Source organism: Pempheris klunzingeri, chromosome 23 (genome assembly GCF_042242105.1).
Source record: "Pempheris klunzingeri isolate RE-2024b chromosome 23, fPemKlu1.hap1, whole genome shotgun sequence".
Lineage (NCBI taxonomy): Eukaryota > Metazoa > Chordata > Actinopteri > Acropomatiformes > Pempheridae > Pempheris > Pempheris klunzingeri.
In genome coordinates, this window is record NC_092034.1 from 7560616 (window position 1) to 7574608 (window position 13993).

Sequence of the window (13993 nt, forward strand, 5' to 3'; positions counted from 1 at the left end):
CCACAAAATGAACAACTAAGTGAGTGTGAAAAGGTTTCTTCTGCCTTGGCTATCAGGAAATTACAGTTACTTTTCCTTTGTCATTTTAATGTGCAGGTGAATTGAGGTCTATTATTGGTTTGAGCTGGAAGAACTGTTGCATGATAAGAGGGACGAACCCTCTTCTGACTCCAGTGGCCCTAAATGACAGAAATTACAGTCATTCAAGCCAATGGAGCGAAAGCGGTAATTTTGAAAATGTCACACACAGATGTGAGCACATCTTGGTCGCTGAGTGCACTTTTCCTCCTTCCCCTTTATTGTTACATGATGGGTGGACAAGCAGGCCCGATTTACAAACATAGCATCTGTACGATGGAAAAGAAAGACAGGAAATAAAGGTGTTGACAACTTGCTGGAGAAGTGAGCAAAGTGCAAGGCAATGAAGTGTTAAATGGTGTTATAGTTTAAGGTTGAATTTCTCAGTGAGAAAAGCAATAATGTTCTATTCAAAATGAAGACATTTACCATTAATCTTTACCAAAGTCATACTCTCTACATTCATCCTGGCTGTAGATGCAAGTATTGATTTTAAAGTGCCACTTCTAACTTACAAGGCATGGCATTGCCTTACACCTCATTATATCACTGATTTACTTACTCCCTCAGTCTAGCCATACTATCCACTATCCACTCAGTCTAGCCATACTATCCACTATCCACTCAGTCTAGCCATACTATCCACTATCCACTCAGTCTAGCCATACTATCCACTATCCACTCAGTCTAGCCATACTATCCACTTGCAGGGTGCAGGTCCCCTTGTCATTCTCTGCCTTTAAAATGGAAACAGATGAGGTCCAAACCTTCACCTGCGGGGCCCGAGCCCTCTGAGACAAGCTTTCTGTAAATGTCAAAAGCTTACACTATCTTGGTATTCAAGTGCAGATCTAAGAGTCACTTATTCAGCAACATCCTATACCTTAAATCCTGCCTGCACACCCCCCCCTGTTTGGCAACGTTCACATTGCAGGCTAAATAGTTCAACTTTTAATGGACCAGGGTCTGAAATGTGCGTGTTTTAAGCCATGCTAGTCCCCCTCAGGATGAACTGTAAGGACCATTTGGGCAGTTGCCCATAGAAACTTTGTAAAGGGTCAAGCACATTCAAAAAATACTTGTGACTGGATGAACCATCTGTCTGTCACCGTCTGATACAGGCTAACTTCAACCAATTAGCTCAACAAATCATATAAAAATTCCCGCCTTAGATAGTTCAATGAAGTAATACTCTCCAGTTAAGATATAACTGATGCTTTAGCAGCATCTGGGTTAACTTTAGGAGCCGCAATTGTTGTTGCTTATCGCTGTTGGCACACATAAACCCCACTCATAGCTTGCGCTGACTGATCCGAACCACTGTGGTTCAGCCACAAACACATAACTTGGAGCCTGGCAAGATGGATTCTCACATGATGGAGATCTCACAGATCCAGCTGCTTCTCAAGGTAATCACCCCTAAAAATAAGTTTACATATTGCTTAAATAGAGGCATTTGCACCAATGCGAACTTGTAATTCCACTAAATTATTGTTCTTAATTTGTAAAATAGCAACTTATCTCTTTTTCTACCCTAGTTTTCCTGGGTTAAAACCCCAAAACCCTGGAAATTGTGTCTATAACCATAACGTTGTCCCAATTTTCACCTTAGACAGCTTCATAATAGACTGGCTTTCCACTGAGTAACCCTCCTGCCCCACAGCAGCAGACATGTTCTAAAAGCCTATGGACAAGGTGGAGAGAAGGGGGGGGGGCAGACAGTGAGAAGCGGGCATAAACAACTTATTTCGGATTTCTACAACAGCAGCGGCATGTGATTTAATTTTTTCCCAGTTATCTGAACCAAATGTTTTTTCTCGGTAGGGGCATCCGAGCATAGAGTACCTGCCGCAAAGGTTAACAGGAACAAAGCTCTTTTTCCTCACCCGCCTGCTCCTGCCTCCTCCACCTTCCCCTAACCCACCCCCCTATCCACTTCATTTTAGCCAGAAAAATAGAAAACTTGTTCAAATCAATTCCTGATTTGAGAGACCATGACCTGACGCATGCAGGCAAATCAATACACACAAAAACAAACAGAAACACCCCCATTGGTGATTTCCATTTGGGTTCTGCGGGTCGACTTACCGTGGTGTCCTTCTTGTCATTCCAGCGTGTGATGAAACTGTTCTCTCTCTCCATTTGTTGCACCCGGTCTTCATTGACCTGTTGGAAACACCATAAAAACACACAAGGACACACACAAACTCAGCCGATGGGAGGCTTTCTGATCATGTACACTACACTTGAGAAACATTAAATTGCTTGGTAGAATCATAAAACCATTTTTTCGAAGGTAATATCAATTTCAGCATTCAAATACATTACATGGAAGACTAAATTAAACTAGTAAAAAGGTATCATACGCAAACTGCGGAATTGGGTCGTTCAGCTAACACTTCTAAAACTAATTTTGAAGAAAGAAGTTGGCTGTGAGTGTTTGACACAGCTCAGCGCCAAGTAAATACTCTTTTCTTTCACAAAGCTCTGTGTGGGAAATGATATTTCTTATTCCAACTTTTTTCTTTAACATCATTATCATTTTCAGGGAACAATTTGCTTTGTTAGAGTTATACGAATGGCAGAGATTGGGGGAGAAAAAAAAAAAACCTCACAAACTCATCGTGTGTGTGTTTCGGCCTGATAATGGGCCCTGTTGACGACATCCAGCTCAGAACTGGCGCTTTAATTAGCGAGATGTCTCACTCGTTTTATGTCACAGCGTGTGTATTCACTGCTATTGGGCTCATGATTGGTAGAGCTTAATGGCTATTTGTCATGCGAATGATGGCGTCCCGAACCGATTTGGAGTGAATGCTCCTCCTTTAACGTCAGAACAAGAGGGATCCAGGCGCTCTGCTGGGAATTAGCAGTCGTTCTGTGCCGCGTATCCCGTGCGCCAGGCAGCTCTCCAAGGGTAGCATTGATCCCACCCCCCCCCCGCCCATCCGCACGTCAGCAAAGTCAAGCCTATTGTGGAGATTTGGCAACAACAGTTCTGCTCCCCAGATGGTTGAAGTAAGAGAGTGTAAATAAAGTCATGCCTGCAGCTTGGTTTAGATATGCAATATGGTAATACGTGAATGCTTTAAATGTTTTTTTTTCATCTGTCATTGATTGGAGAGTCTTCCTAAGTCTTGTGAGCTCACTGCCTTGACTGGATGCGTTACACCTTTTCTTACAGTTGGAAATAAACAGAAATATCTCATTTATGATTTGGTCATTGGGTAACACTCACATATTCTACCATATAGGACAATATGTATATTTTCAATTTTGGATGGCACACATTATGTACACAGTTCTTTTTTTTCATAATGTCAATATGCAGTTTTGAGTGATCAATCATTTGTATTTCCTTTGTTTTGGTCCCTTAAGATGCATTTGAAATTCAAAAATTAAACCTTTTAAAGAGTTCATTCCATCAATTTTACTTATAAAGATTAGCTTATACAATATGAGTAAGTGTTGTTCAGCCTGTGAAAGCAGCTGTGTAATGGTGGGAGCTTTCTTAAATCTGACAGTCATGGTTATCTCAGATTGGGCTTGGAAACTTTATAGAATTATTATTAACAGAAAGCCTGCATTACACACTGAGGGGGGCTGGAGCTTGAAAGTGGGCATTTACAAGGCAAGCAGGGTCTAATGACAGAAGATACAGAGTCGCATTATGGGAAATGTGAGATTACGCATTTTTTGGAGCTTGACTTGTCTTGTCAGATAATCTCAGATTCTTCTGCATTAACTTTGAACATTATTATTTTCAATAGTGTCTCATAAGTCCCCCTTTTTTTTAAAAATCTGCAACAGTAAACAGCTGCAGCACTTTTAACATTTCTGAAAAATAGGATTATTTAGAGGGCAGCTATTTACTGCTGAGAGTAAAAAACTATTTCATGATTATTATCCCTCTATATAAGTGTGAAAAATGAATAGTTTTTACATGCTGTTATTTTGTGTAATATTCAAAATGCATTCCATGAAGCATTTACAGTGTATGCACTTAATCAGAGCTAAAATTAGTTTGATGCAACAAAAACAAAAAAGGCAATCAGACTGCTCAGTCAACGGGAAAAAAAAAAAAAAATCTTTTCTTATATTTATCATTAGGTTATATTTTTCTGCTATCAAAAGGGCTCCTCATATATAGAACAAATTCAGAGTCATAAGCCTGGCCTCGCTTCGCCTCAAGCAAACAATGTCCTGAACAACGTTCCGTGGGTATTTTTTTGTTTTATGTGACCTGTTTTTTCAATACGTTCTCTGTGTTTTTTCTAGAGAAGTCGGCAAAGACAATGGTTTCCATATTTGACTGTTGACTGTAACAACTGAGCAGAGTAACATTTAAAGTACTGGTTTGCCATGACTGGATTGAAGTAAGCAGATGGGCTGTGATTTGTGTGTGATATTTTGTTTTAGCTGTATGATAATATGTTTTACTGATTATGTAATGAGAATTTATGTAATAAAGCCACTTTTAAATAAAAAAATAACTGGAGCTGGAAGACTCGCATGAGCTCAGCTATTTGTCATCCTCCTCGTTGTCTCCCGTCAAATGGCAAAAAGTAAATGCATAAAAAAACGTTGACTCACACTGAAGAGTGTAATGTAGTTGCTGATGAGGTCATGGACGACGCTAGTTTCCTGTGGGGTTTGTCCCCGAGTCTGGAATAAGCAGGAGGAGAAGACAGAGGCCAGTTTTCCGCTCGGCATGTGGTTGAGGTGAGAGCACTGCTGAATCCTGAATCACAGAGAGACTTCAGGGTTAGAAGATCAATCACTCGTGCCCACGCATAACTGTACTCTCAGACATAAACACTCAAAAACGTAAGGCTTCGTTCATTTAAAGAGCCTATTAAGTCTTCCCAAAACAACCTACATCATTAACATAATGTTCATAAATCACAACCATCCACTGCAGGTTTCTGAGGGACCAATGTTTAATGTGAGCATCAGTGAATGAGACATCAAGACAGAAGAGTCTCTGAATGCAACTAGAGGTGGGATTGCTGCAGGACAGGATCCAAGTTGTGATGCTAAGCTTTCGTCTCTTTGGCTCTGCACCTTGTGTGTATAATGCCGATGCTGTGAATTGAACGCAGTGTTTGTGGGTGTGTGCAAGTGTTATTGTTTTCATTCCATACCGGTTGAGAAGATTTCTACACATAAAGCTGACTGTTCACAATGCACAAGAATGAAAAAAGTGAAAAATCATCAACGCCCTAATTAAATAACTGCGAATAAGCTTGCATTTCTGCATTTTCAAAAAAAGGAAAAGAAAAAATGACATTTTTAACAATTAATCACTGGATTTCTCTTTTTGTAAAATGCCAATAAATGGCAGAAATAATATGAGAGTGGTTTGTTGTTTTCTACCCAAGGACACTGTTCAGTGCACGGCTTCAGTGCCAAGAAAGCTTGTAATTTAGAGGACCTGCCACCATATCCACTCCACATACAGAAATCCAAGAGCTGTCCTGCTTGATAGCTTAGAAGAAAAAAAAACTAAATCAAACACACATCAAAAGGGATAAGTGGGTCATTAGCAGAGCAGAAGGGACAACAGGCTAATCAGCAGCTGACAAATAGCAACACCAGGACTACTCAGAGTGCAGGACCTTTGAGTCTCCGCACTTGTTACATCTGTGATGCAGCGTGGCATCTGCGGAGCTACACCTGTTCCAAGGGCCACAAGTCCAATGGAAAACACGATGGAGACGGTGCTCAGCTCCGTCTCCATGTCCAATTAAGTGTCGTCACGTTTTTAACAAAAGTGTCCAGTGGCTACGCTCACCGGGCTGCCCGTGTACTGCACCACATTCATCCAACAAGCAGATGGGGGGATAAGATGAGTCATGTTGTGGTTAGGGACTTAATTCCAGACATACAATGGATGTATCAGCGGTGCACAGAGTACTCAGATCCTTTAGTGAAGTAAAAGTAGCAGTACAGCAATGTAAAAATGTTCCATTACAAGTAAAGATCTGGCATTAAGCGTTTTGGGTGCTTTGGAGGAAGATTCACAGAAACCTCCAACTAGACACTGTTTTTTTGTAAAAGGACGCAAGGAAAAAAAAAAGTTTAATCTTGAACAGTGTGTTGTACTCTATAATTTTATTATGTCACTTAAATATAACGAGTAACTAAAGCTGGCAAGGTGTAAATAAATAAAAATACAATAAATACACAATTAAAGTACAAGTACATCCAAATACATGTTATACGATGTTATACATCCAAGTACATGTTCTTGTTTTTGAAGTTTCTAACACACTTGACCACATGTACTCTCCCCTCAGGGTAGCAAACCTTATCCTTGACCATGAAATAGCCTCACTTGCACAGTTTTTAAATGCCTGCAGTGTGAGGCATGTGTGAGCTGTGTGTGTGTGTGATATTATACCTGTACAGATGTTGGAGGAGAGCTTCGAGTGTTGACCTGTTTATCTTTGGCAAACTTTCTATGAAAGTGGAGTACTTCTTTACTCGCTGCCTCTCGTCCTTCTCATCTACCAAAAAAAAAAAAAAACTAGAGATGAGACCTGCTGTAAAAATGCCAAATATCACAAACTATAAACTGAAAATGAGCGTCATACTGTTCTTTTTGAGTCATTTGTGAAACAAATTTGTACACTTCATGTTTTTCTTCATGTGAGAGGATGAAATTGTGTCTCAAAAAATATGAAAATGCTAGAAAGCAAAGACGCAGCGTATTATAGGAACATAATCACACCCCACATGTCTGTATTGTGTCTGCAGTAAATACACCTTTAACATTTGCTCATTTTGTCACTCCCGTTTTATGTCTCCACCCCACCCGACACCTCACATACCCAGAGCTGACACCCAGTACGGATAGAGCTCCTTTGTCAGCAGGGCGTCCTCTGCCTGGGATAAGAAGCTCTTCAGGGTGTCTGTCACATCCTCCAGCTGGTGCTCCTTCTCCCTCAGCTTCACATTGCGGGCATCCCGAGTGAACTCCTCCAGAAGCAGGGCCACTCGATCAGGATCCCCCGGCCTCTGGTACACGCCCTCCTGGCACAAACCTGGTTAGATGGGAATAGATGGCTGAATAAACTGACAGGATCCTACACTCATGAGTGGTTTTAGGAACTGTTGGCTCGTTACTTTATGACTTCTGTGCATTTTTGTTATATACTCTCTGATGTGTAGTGTCTGCAACAGCAAATGACGGTACAGTGCAACAAATTCTATATAACTAAACGCAATTATAGGTCAATAATCAACCTTATGGATGCTTGACAATGTTACACAAGCACATTTGAATCTAAATTGCAGGTAGAATGAAATTGTCCTTGCAAGGTATAATAACCTTTTGTACCACTTTACAGTTTCAGTCAGAGTTAACTTCAGTGCCAATCCCTCATTATATTGCAGACCACTTATAATGATACTGTATAGGTCTCATACTGCATTTCTAATGCACTGATAAAACAACAGGCACAATGTTATATGGACATTGTGACTGTGTGCGTTTATATTTTACAATTCAGATGAATTTATCCACAGGAGAAGTGCAGTGAGAAGTTGGACTACATTGTCTACACTACTAAAAATACGTTCAAAAAGACAGATGGGATAATGTCACAGCGTTACGCTAGACAACATTAGAGAGCATGAAATTCTCATCACGACGCAGCACACTGGATGAATCAGCTCCTCAAGGGAATTTAAAAAGAAACAGTTATATAGAACTTTTTAAACTTTTCACGTCCGTAAATGTAATGTAACTCACCATATTGGGTGACAAAAGCAATGCAACTGTCGATTATGATTGGAACACCGTTTTTAGTCAGCTGTTGGTCGCTGAGCGCCTTGCCATCTGTGCCGGCAGCCTGTGTGATAGCTGAGTGCCACAGTGCAAAGTCCATCTTGTTGAAGCCATGGATGTACACTGTTCTATTAAGGGGGGGAAAAACAAGTAACCATTAATGAAGTACACCTTGATATCATTTCCGGTAACACTATGATGTTTCATCTTTTAAGGCCAAAAGTTGTTCTAAGTTGAATTTGGAAAAAGCAGTGTTAAGTCATTAAATACACAACCAACAAGATTAAAGGAATCCAAAAGCCCTTCTACGGAACACACTCCTATAAACAAGCCCCGGTTTCCCATGAGGTTTCATCAAAAACACACAAACGCAGAGCAATTAACGAAGTAAACACAAAGTCTTGTTGCATTACTCTAAAAGGGAACCTAAAACTGTTGCTGTGCTAAGTGCCGTCTCACCTCGTCTCTGTAACTGAGGCAGCCAGTCCAGCGAGGCTTTAATTACCTCAGACGGTTACAGTAGGTAAAGTGCATTCGGACTAACAAGACAAAGGCAAATCAAAGCTAACGGTGTTGCATAATGCATGGTGCTGTTGCATCGCCGATACGCAGCCAATTAGCACACCTTTTTTTAAAAGCCTGACATACCTTCCGCCCTCCACCATCAGCAGAACTTGGATCTTGTCCTCACCCTCCGTATGTGTGGAGACAGCTGAAGGAAAAGGACAACATGTTCAAGACTGTGTACATTTAAAAAGCAATAAGTTGTGCGTTAATGCAAAGTGTCGGCAACACCTTTGGTTTGACATTTGCTGTTGTTCAATCTCCGTCAGAAGTATGAACACTTAGAAGCTTTCAACATGAAACGTCAATGTCAATGCATTCATTACCCGTCACTGAAAGGCCTTTTCATTAACTTTTTTACGTCACTCATGGCAAATAATACACTGCATAATATGTATAGACATGTCTGACTAGTCTTTAGAAACGTGAAGAGAAATGAGGGAACAGTACAGCAGGGAAAATGCCAAAGGCATCCAACTTTGTTTCAGACACTAACCAAAGGTTTAAACCGGAGAGGGAAGTGGGGCGTAAGCAGTCGTCATGCTTTATGCTAAACTACAAGGTGTTGTTTTTAGGCTTTGGTTTTTGTCCATATTTAACAAACAAGATGCAATTATTACATGATATATACAATTACAAACAAGATAGATATCAATTAGCTAGTTTTAAAGGTGATGGGGTTTTTTTTTTCTTTTACATATGGTTAGAGCCAGACCAGCTGTTTCCACCTATTTCCAGTCTTTGAGGCTAAGCTAACCAGCTGCCAGCGGTATCCTCATATTTACCAGAGATACGGGCCATCTGTGGACAATATTTTCTACAGCATGTCGTGTATATCCAAAATAGATTTCTCAATCATTACATCACAAAAAGAGTAACTCATTCTTTCTATTGCCTCTACAAAACATGCAATTTCTGTATCTGCGTCTTTCGAAAATGCACTTATTTGCATCGGAAAATGTAATTGTTGGTACGAAATAGACAATTGCTAAAAATGTTACATCTAAGAGTCCTATTTTGGCTAATAGGACTTTTGCATTGGCCCTTATATGTCCTTGTGTATGCTAAACAGAGAGCCGAATTCAACACAAGGAGGAAATAAACAGGAGTTCCTGCCATTCTTCATCTTTACAACCAAGTCTTTTTAAATAACAGAGTGAGGATACAGAAAAACTGGGCTAAGGGACTTGAAAGCTCTGCCATAATCTCTTCTGCGGGTTGAAACAGCTGCTTGGATCAACACACACACACACACAACAGAAAAAGTACAAAAAAGATATGAGGCTCTGCAGTTGATTCACAAATCTCCTGGCAACATCTGGTACTCACATCATACTCAAGTTCCCGCTGGTTGTGTTCAAATAACAGATAAACAGATAAACTAGCAAACAGAGAAGAATCTAGACTTAAACAAAATTAACTGTTCGTCATCATTGACAGCTAGCGAACAAACTACCTGTACAACAAGTTATTAGTAAATAAAGCCAGGTTTTGTCATTACATACATTGTCTTCATTACATCACAAAAAAGAGAAACTAATTCTTTCTGTTTCCTCTACCAAATATACAATCTTTGCATCTGCTTTTTGCGTAAACACGCTTATCTGCATCGACCGGTAATTCAATTTAATTGTTGTTGCGCGAAAGACGATTGTTAAAAATGTTACATCTAAGAGTCTTATTTTGGCTAACAAGTCTTTTGCATTGGCCTTTGCATGTTGAGCTAAACAGCAAAAAAAAAAAAAGAAATTAATCCCCAAAAGTCTCTCTTAAGAAATAATTTGCTTTTTATTTTCTTTGGCAGATTTTCAAGGGCACATTATTTTATTCTGATTCAAACAGCAAGAGAAGAAAGCAGGAAACTTCAGAGATTGATATTGACTTGAGAGAGGTTTATTAAGAGTGTTATCAGGTAAATGCAAAACACTTGTCATTGTTGTTTGAACAAACACACAGCAATACTCTTTTATCCATGTTCCAGCTCAGTTGGAAATTTTTCATTACTTAATATGTTTGTGTGATAAGGAACTAAGTCTGGGGCCTTGTTTTGTACAGAATTCATACTGGCTATCCAGTTTGAGATTCCGTTATGTTTTTCCCTCCCTCTAAAAATCCATGATTTAGGGCTCTGGTGCACATTTGCAGTGGGAGCTTTAAGTGCTGTTTATTTTGGCGGCTATTATATGATAAACTAGAAGCCCTATTGTCCTCATTTGCAGAGGCCCGTGTCGATTCCCAGCAGCAGTTCCTCCACATGGAACTGTGTCTCCAGTGAAGACAACTGGCTGTGTTAATGGGTGGAAAGAAGCTGGGAGATCACTTTTTGCTGCCATAGCAACTCCTACTAGTTTGGTAGAGTGTGTTAAGATTATGTGATAATGTTTGAAAACCAAAGCCCAACATACACTGTATTTTTGAGGCCGATAATGATACCGATATTAAATTAGACGATATATTGGACCCCGGCAGAAAGCCGCCCACCTCTGAGCCTGGTTCTGTTCAAGGTTTCTTCCTGTTAAAGGGGAGTTTTTCTTTGCCACTGTCACCTAATGCTCATGTGGGGATTCATGAATCTTTAATTTTGAATTCTTGAATCGTTGGGTCTCTCTTAATAGAGAGTATGGTCTAGACCTGCTCTATAGCGAAAGTGTCTTGAGATAATCTTTGTTTTAATCTTTGATTTGTTAGAAAATCTATAAAAATACCAGTTTAAAAGAAAAAAATTCTGATAAGAATTTGTTGTCACAGAATTGTGCTTTGTGATTTGCTTTGAAATGTGTGGCTCAGAGTAAAGGACAAAATCGCAATTACTGGGAAGTCCTAGAGGCTATATCTTTGCAGAAGCCAGGCCAGTAGCCGTGGTGTGCTAGTCACCAGCCTCGAAGGCTAATGGCAAGCCAAGCTAGTAGCCAATCTAGATTAGGTACATGAGTTACTACCTTGGTCAAATAAAGGTGGCTTATCATTTCCCACTGCTGGCCTCTCGGTCACCAGCACAGGCTTATCATTGGCCAGATCAGCAGCTGGCTTCAGTGAGGATATAGCCTCCACACAGTTCTAAGTGGTTTTAATTTTGTCCCTATCCCCTGCACTATATAAAGGAACCTCAGTGTGGTCACACTGAAATCTGACTACTAAATATGCTGGACTGCGGCCTTGTGCTGATGCCTATCTTAATTTGACAGAGCACAGCCATGGATTAACATTTTTTCTTTTATTTAGCCACTGCCTTAAAAGAAATCCACTGAGAAAATTGCACCGAATGAGTTCAAAGTCAATGTGCTTATCTTGTTTGAAAACCGTTCATTTCAGAAAGAGGTGGGAAGGCAGATTTGTGCACTGTGACAGGTTAATGATTATCCAACTGTATCTGTCATTTCCCCCTCATTTTACTTTGGTTCTAGTTATTTGTGCGGCAGACATCTTGACACAAGGCATCATAAAAAGATCAATCCTCTCTCTCAAGTACACAGCTGAGCCCCTAGGAAGCCATTTTGAGAAGTAGTGCACTTTTGATTTTGTTTTTAACAAACAAAGGTACCAAGTGCTCCATAGCCGAGGCGAGTGAGTACTTACCAAATGACAAAGATCAATAAAATATTTTGAATAGTAAGCTAAAAACAGGAAAAACTGCCCTTGTCACAGGGTTGAGAATAAATGGCAGACAAGGCAATTACGGATAAAAATGAATAAAAGCCAAAGATTCGAGTTTTCACTTTATCTGCAGTAAGAAAACCCTTTAGTATGTTCTGAGAAAAAAGATTTAGAAAATTATCATAACTGCCAGCCTGAGGTCAGAAAAACCAGAACAGACGGGATCACACTTGCAATGAACTCCTGATGCAGTTTGAAGTGCTCCATGTTGGAAACATGTCGTGATTTTAATTGAAAAGTGTATTTATTAAATCCCTCACTGCTACACAGGGGCACCTTTCATGTGGTGGTGTCACTTCAGAGAAAATAACAGTTAATCCCATGTCACAGACTGTGATTCCTAAAGGGATCCTTTCACTGCTCCAGAACCTACCATCCCCTGACAAAACACAGTCCCTTCTGGCGCTGACGGCTCCTCGGCTGTGACAAATATGGTTTGAGAAAGCCGGGAATAAAAATGAGCTCTGCTGCAGTTCTTTACCCCACCCAAGGTGAGAAGATGGGGCGGCACTTTGCACGATTTGATCCATGTCGAGCTGTAAATGGATTAAAAAGATCCATTAATTCTCCCCTCCTTCTGTTCGCACATCACACTGGTGCAATCGATCAATCTGCCAAAGTATGTGTGAACTTCCACTGTGACTGGCAGCTTTGCTCCACTGACAATCCTTTAAATGACTAGTGTTTGCCAGTAATGTGGCGATATTGGCAAAATTCATGTTAGTGGCCGGTTGAAAGAATGCTACTATGACACCATCACACTGTGAGCGAATGAGACAGGACTCTACCTGAAATCATGTGACAAAGCAGTGCAGAGCAATCTACATCCCGTTTTAGCCGATGCTCTCCTCGTGCTGTAATATTGACCTTTACTGACCTCATATTAACAAAACATCTTCCCATATACGAGCCCGTGGCATCTTCTCACTCTCCTGCAGGACCCTTTCTGTAATGGAGGACTAAGCCAGCCAATTAGAGCAGAGATGTGTAATGGCGTGAGAAGCTGAAATGCCTTCTGACACTGGTTGCTTGCCTGCATCCTCTCACATCATTAAGTAGTTATAACTGCAAGTAGCAGGAGGGTGTTATGGATTGGTAGCGTTTTGGGAATTACACAGTATATCAACATGGTGAAAGTGAATTTTAAAAAGCCTGAACTCTGAGCACATTCATCACTAACTTACTGCAATTGACCACTGACACTATCAGCCATAAACAGACACGTTCACTTCGGGCTGTGAGATTTTTAAAAACTGATTTATTGCTTATTAAAAGCTGCACTGAAGCTATTTAACCAGGGACTGTTTGCTCATGCAAACCGTGGTGATTTGTGACCGAGCTGAGACAATTATGTATACATTTGTTTAAAATAGGTTTAAGGGTTTCTTTTATTTAAATATTACTCACAAAGAACCACGTTGGCCTGAATATAGATGTTTTTTCTGAATATTACATTTGAAAAATTGAGAACTTTTCTGCAGATATCCATTAAAAAGTGTGGGGTTTTTTAGAGTTAGTTAGCCCCAAAAGCTGGTAGGAAGCCCTTCCCTATGTGAGTTTTTCATGACTGGAGTAACATGTGTTGCTGCCACGGAGGAAATAAATTCCTCAAGAGTGAAAAACAGCAGAAAGAGTCTCTCGAGCTCTTTGCCGCAGAAAGTGTCTCGCAGCGAAGTCATGTATCAAGCAGCAAAGAATTACCGCTGTCACAGAATGTCACAATGAAGAGAAAAGACACGTCGAAAAAAGTGTTTTGACCTGACAGAGCCTGACAGTTTTCTGTATTAGGCGCATGTTACACAAATGTTATGATTTGATGGCAGTTTTTCATTTTTCACTTTTACAAGAGAATAAAAAAAAAAGCAAGGCCTTAAGGACAATGTTATCCTTGGACTAACAGTGCTT

At 40.2% G+C, this 13993-nt stretch overlaps 1 protein-coding gene across 1 annotated transcript in view; it reads right to left on the reverse strand.

The window, feature by feature from the left end:
• arap2 (ArfGAP with RhoGAP domain, ankyrin repeat and PH domain 2) overlaps window positions 1-13993 on the reverse strand; it is a 105873-nt gene that overhangs the window by 14547 nt on the left and 77333 nt on the right. Inside the window, exons 18-23 of the mRNA XM_070854712.1 lie at window positions 8519-8582; window positions 7835-7998; window positions 6912-7124; window positions 6482-6587; window positions 4672-4819; window positions 2167-2244 (exon numbers count right to left, since the gene is read on the reverse strand). Of these exons, the coding sequence (XP_070710813.1) occupies window positions 2167-2244; window positions 4672-4819; window positions 6482-6587; window positions 6912-7124; window positions 7835-7998; window positions 8519-8582 (773 nt within the window). The remainder of the gene's footprint in view (window positions 1-2166; window positions 2245-4671; window positions 4820-6481; window positions 6588-6911; window positions 7125-7834; window positions 7999-8518; window positions 8583-13993) is intronic.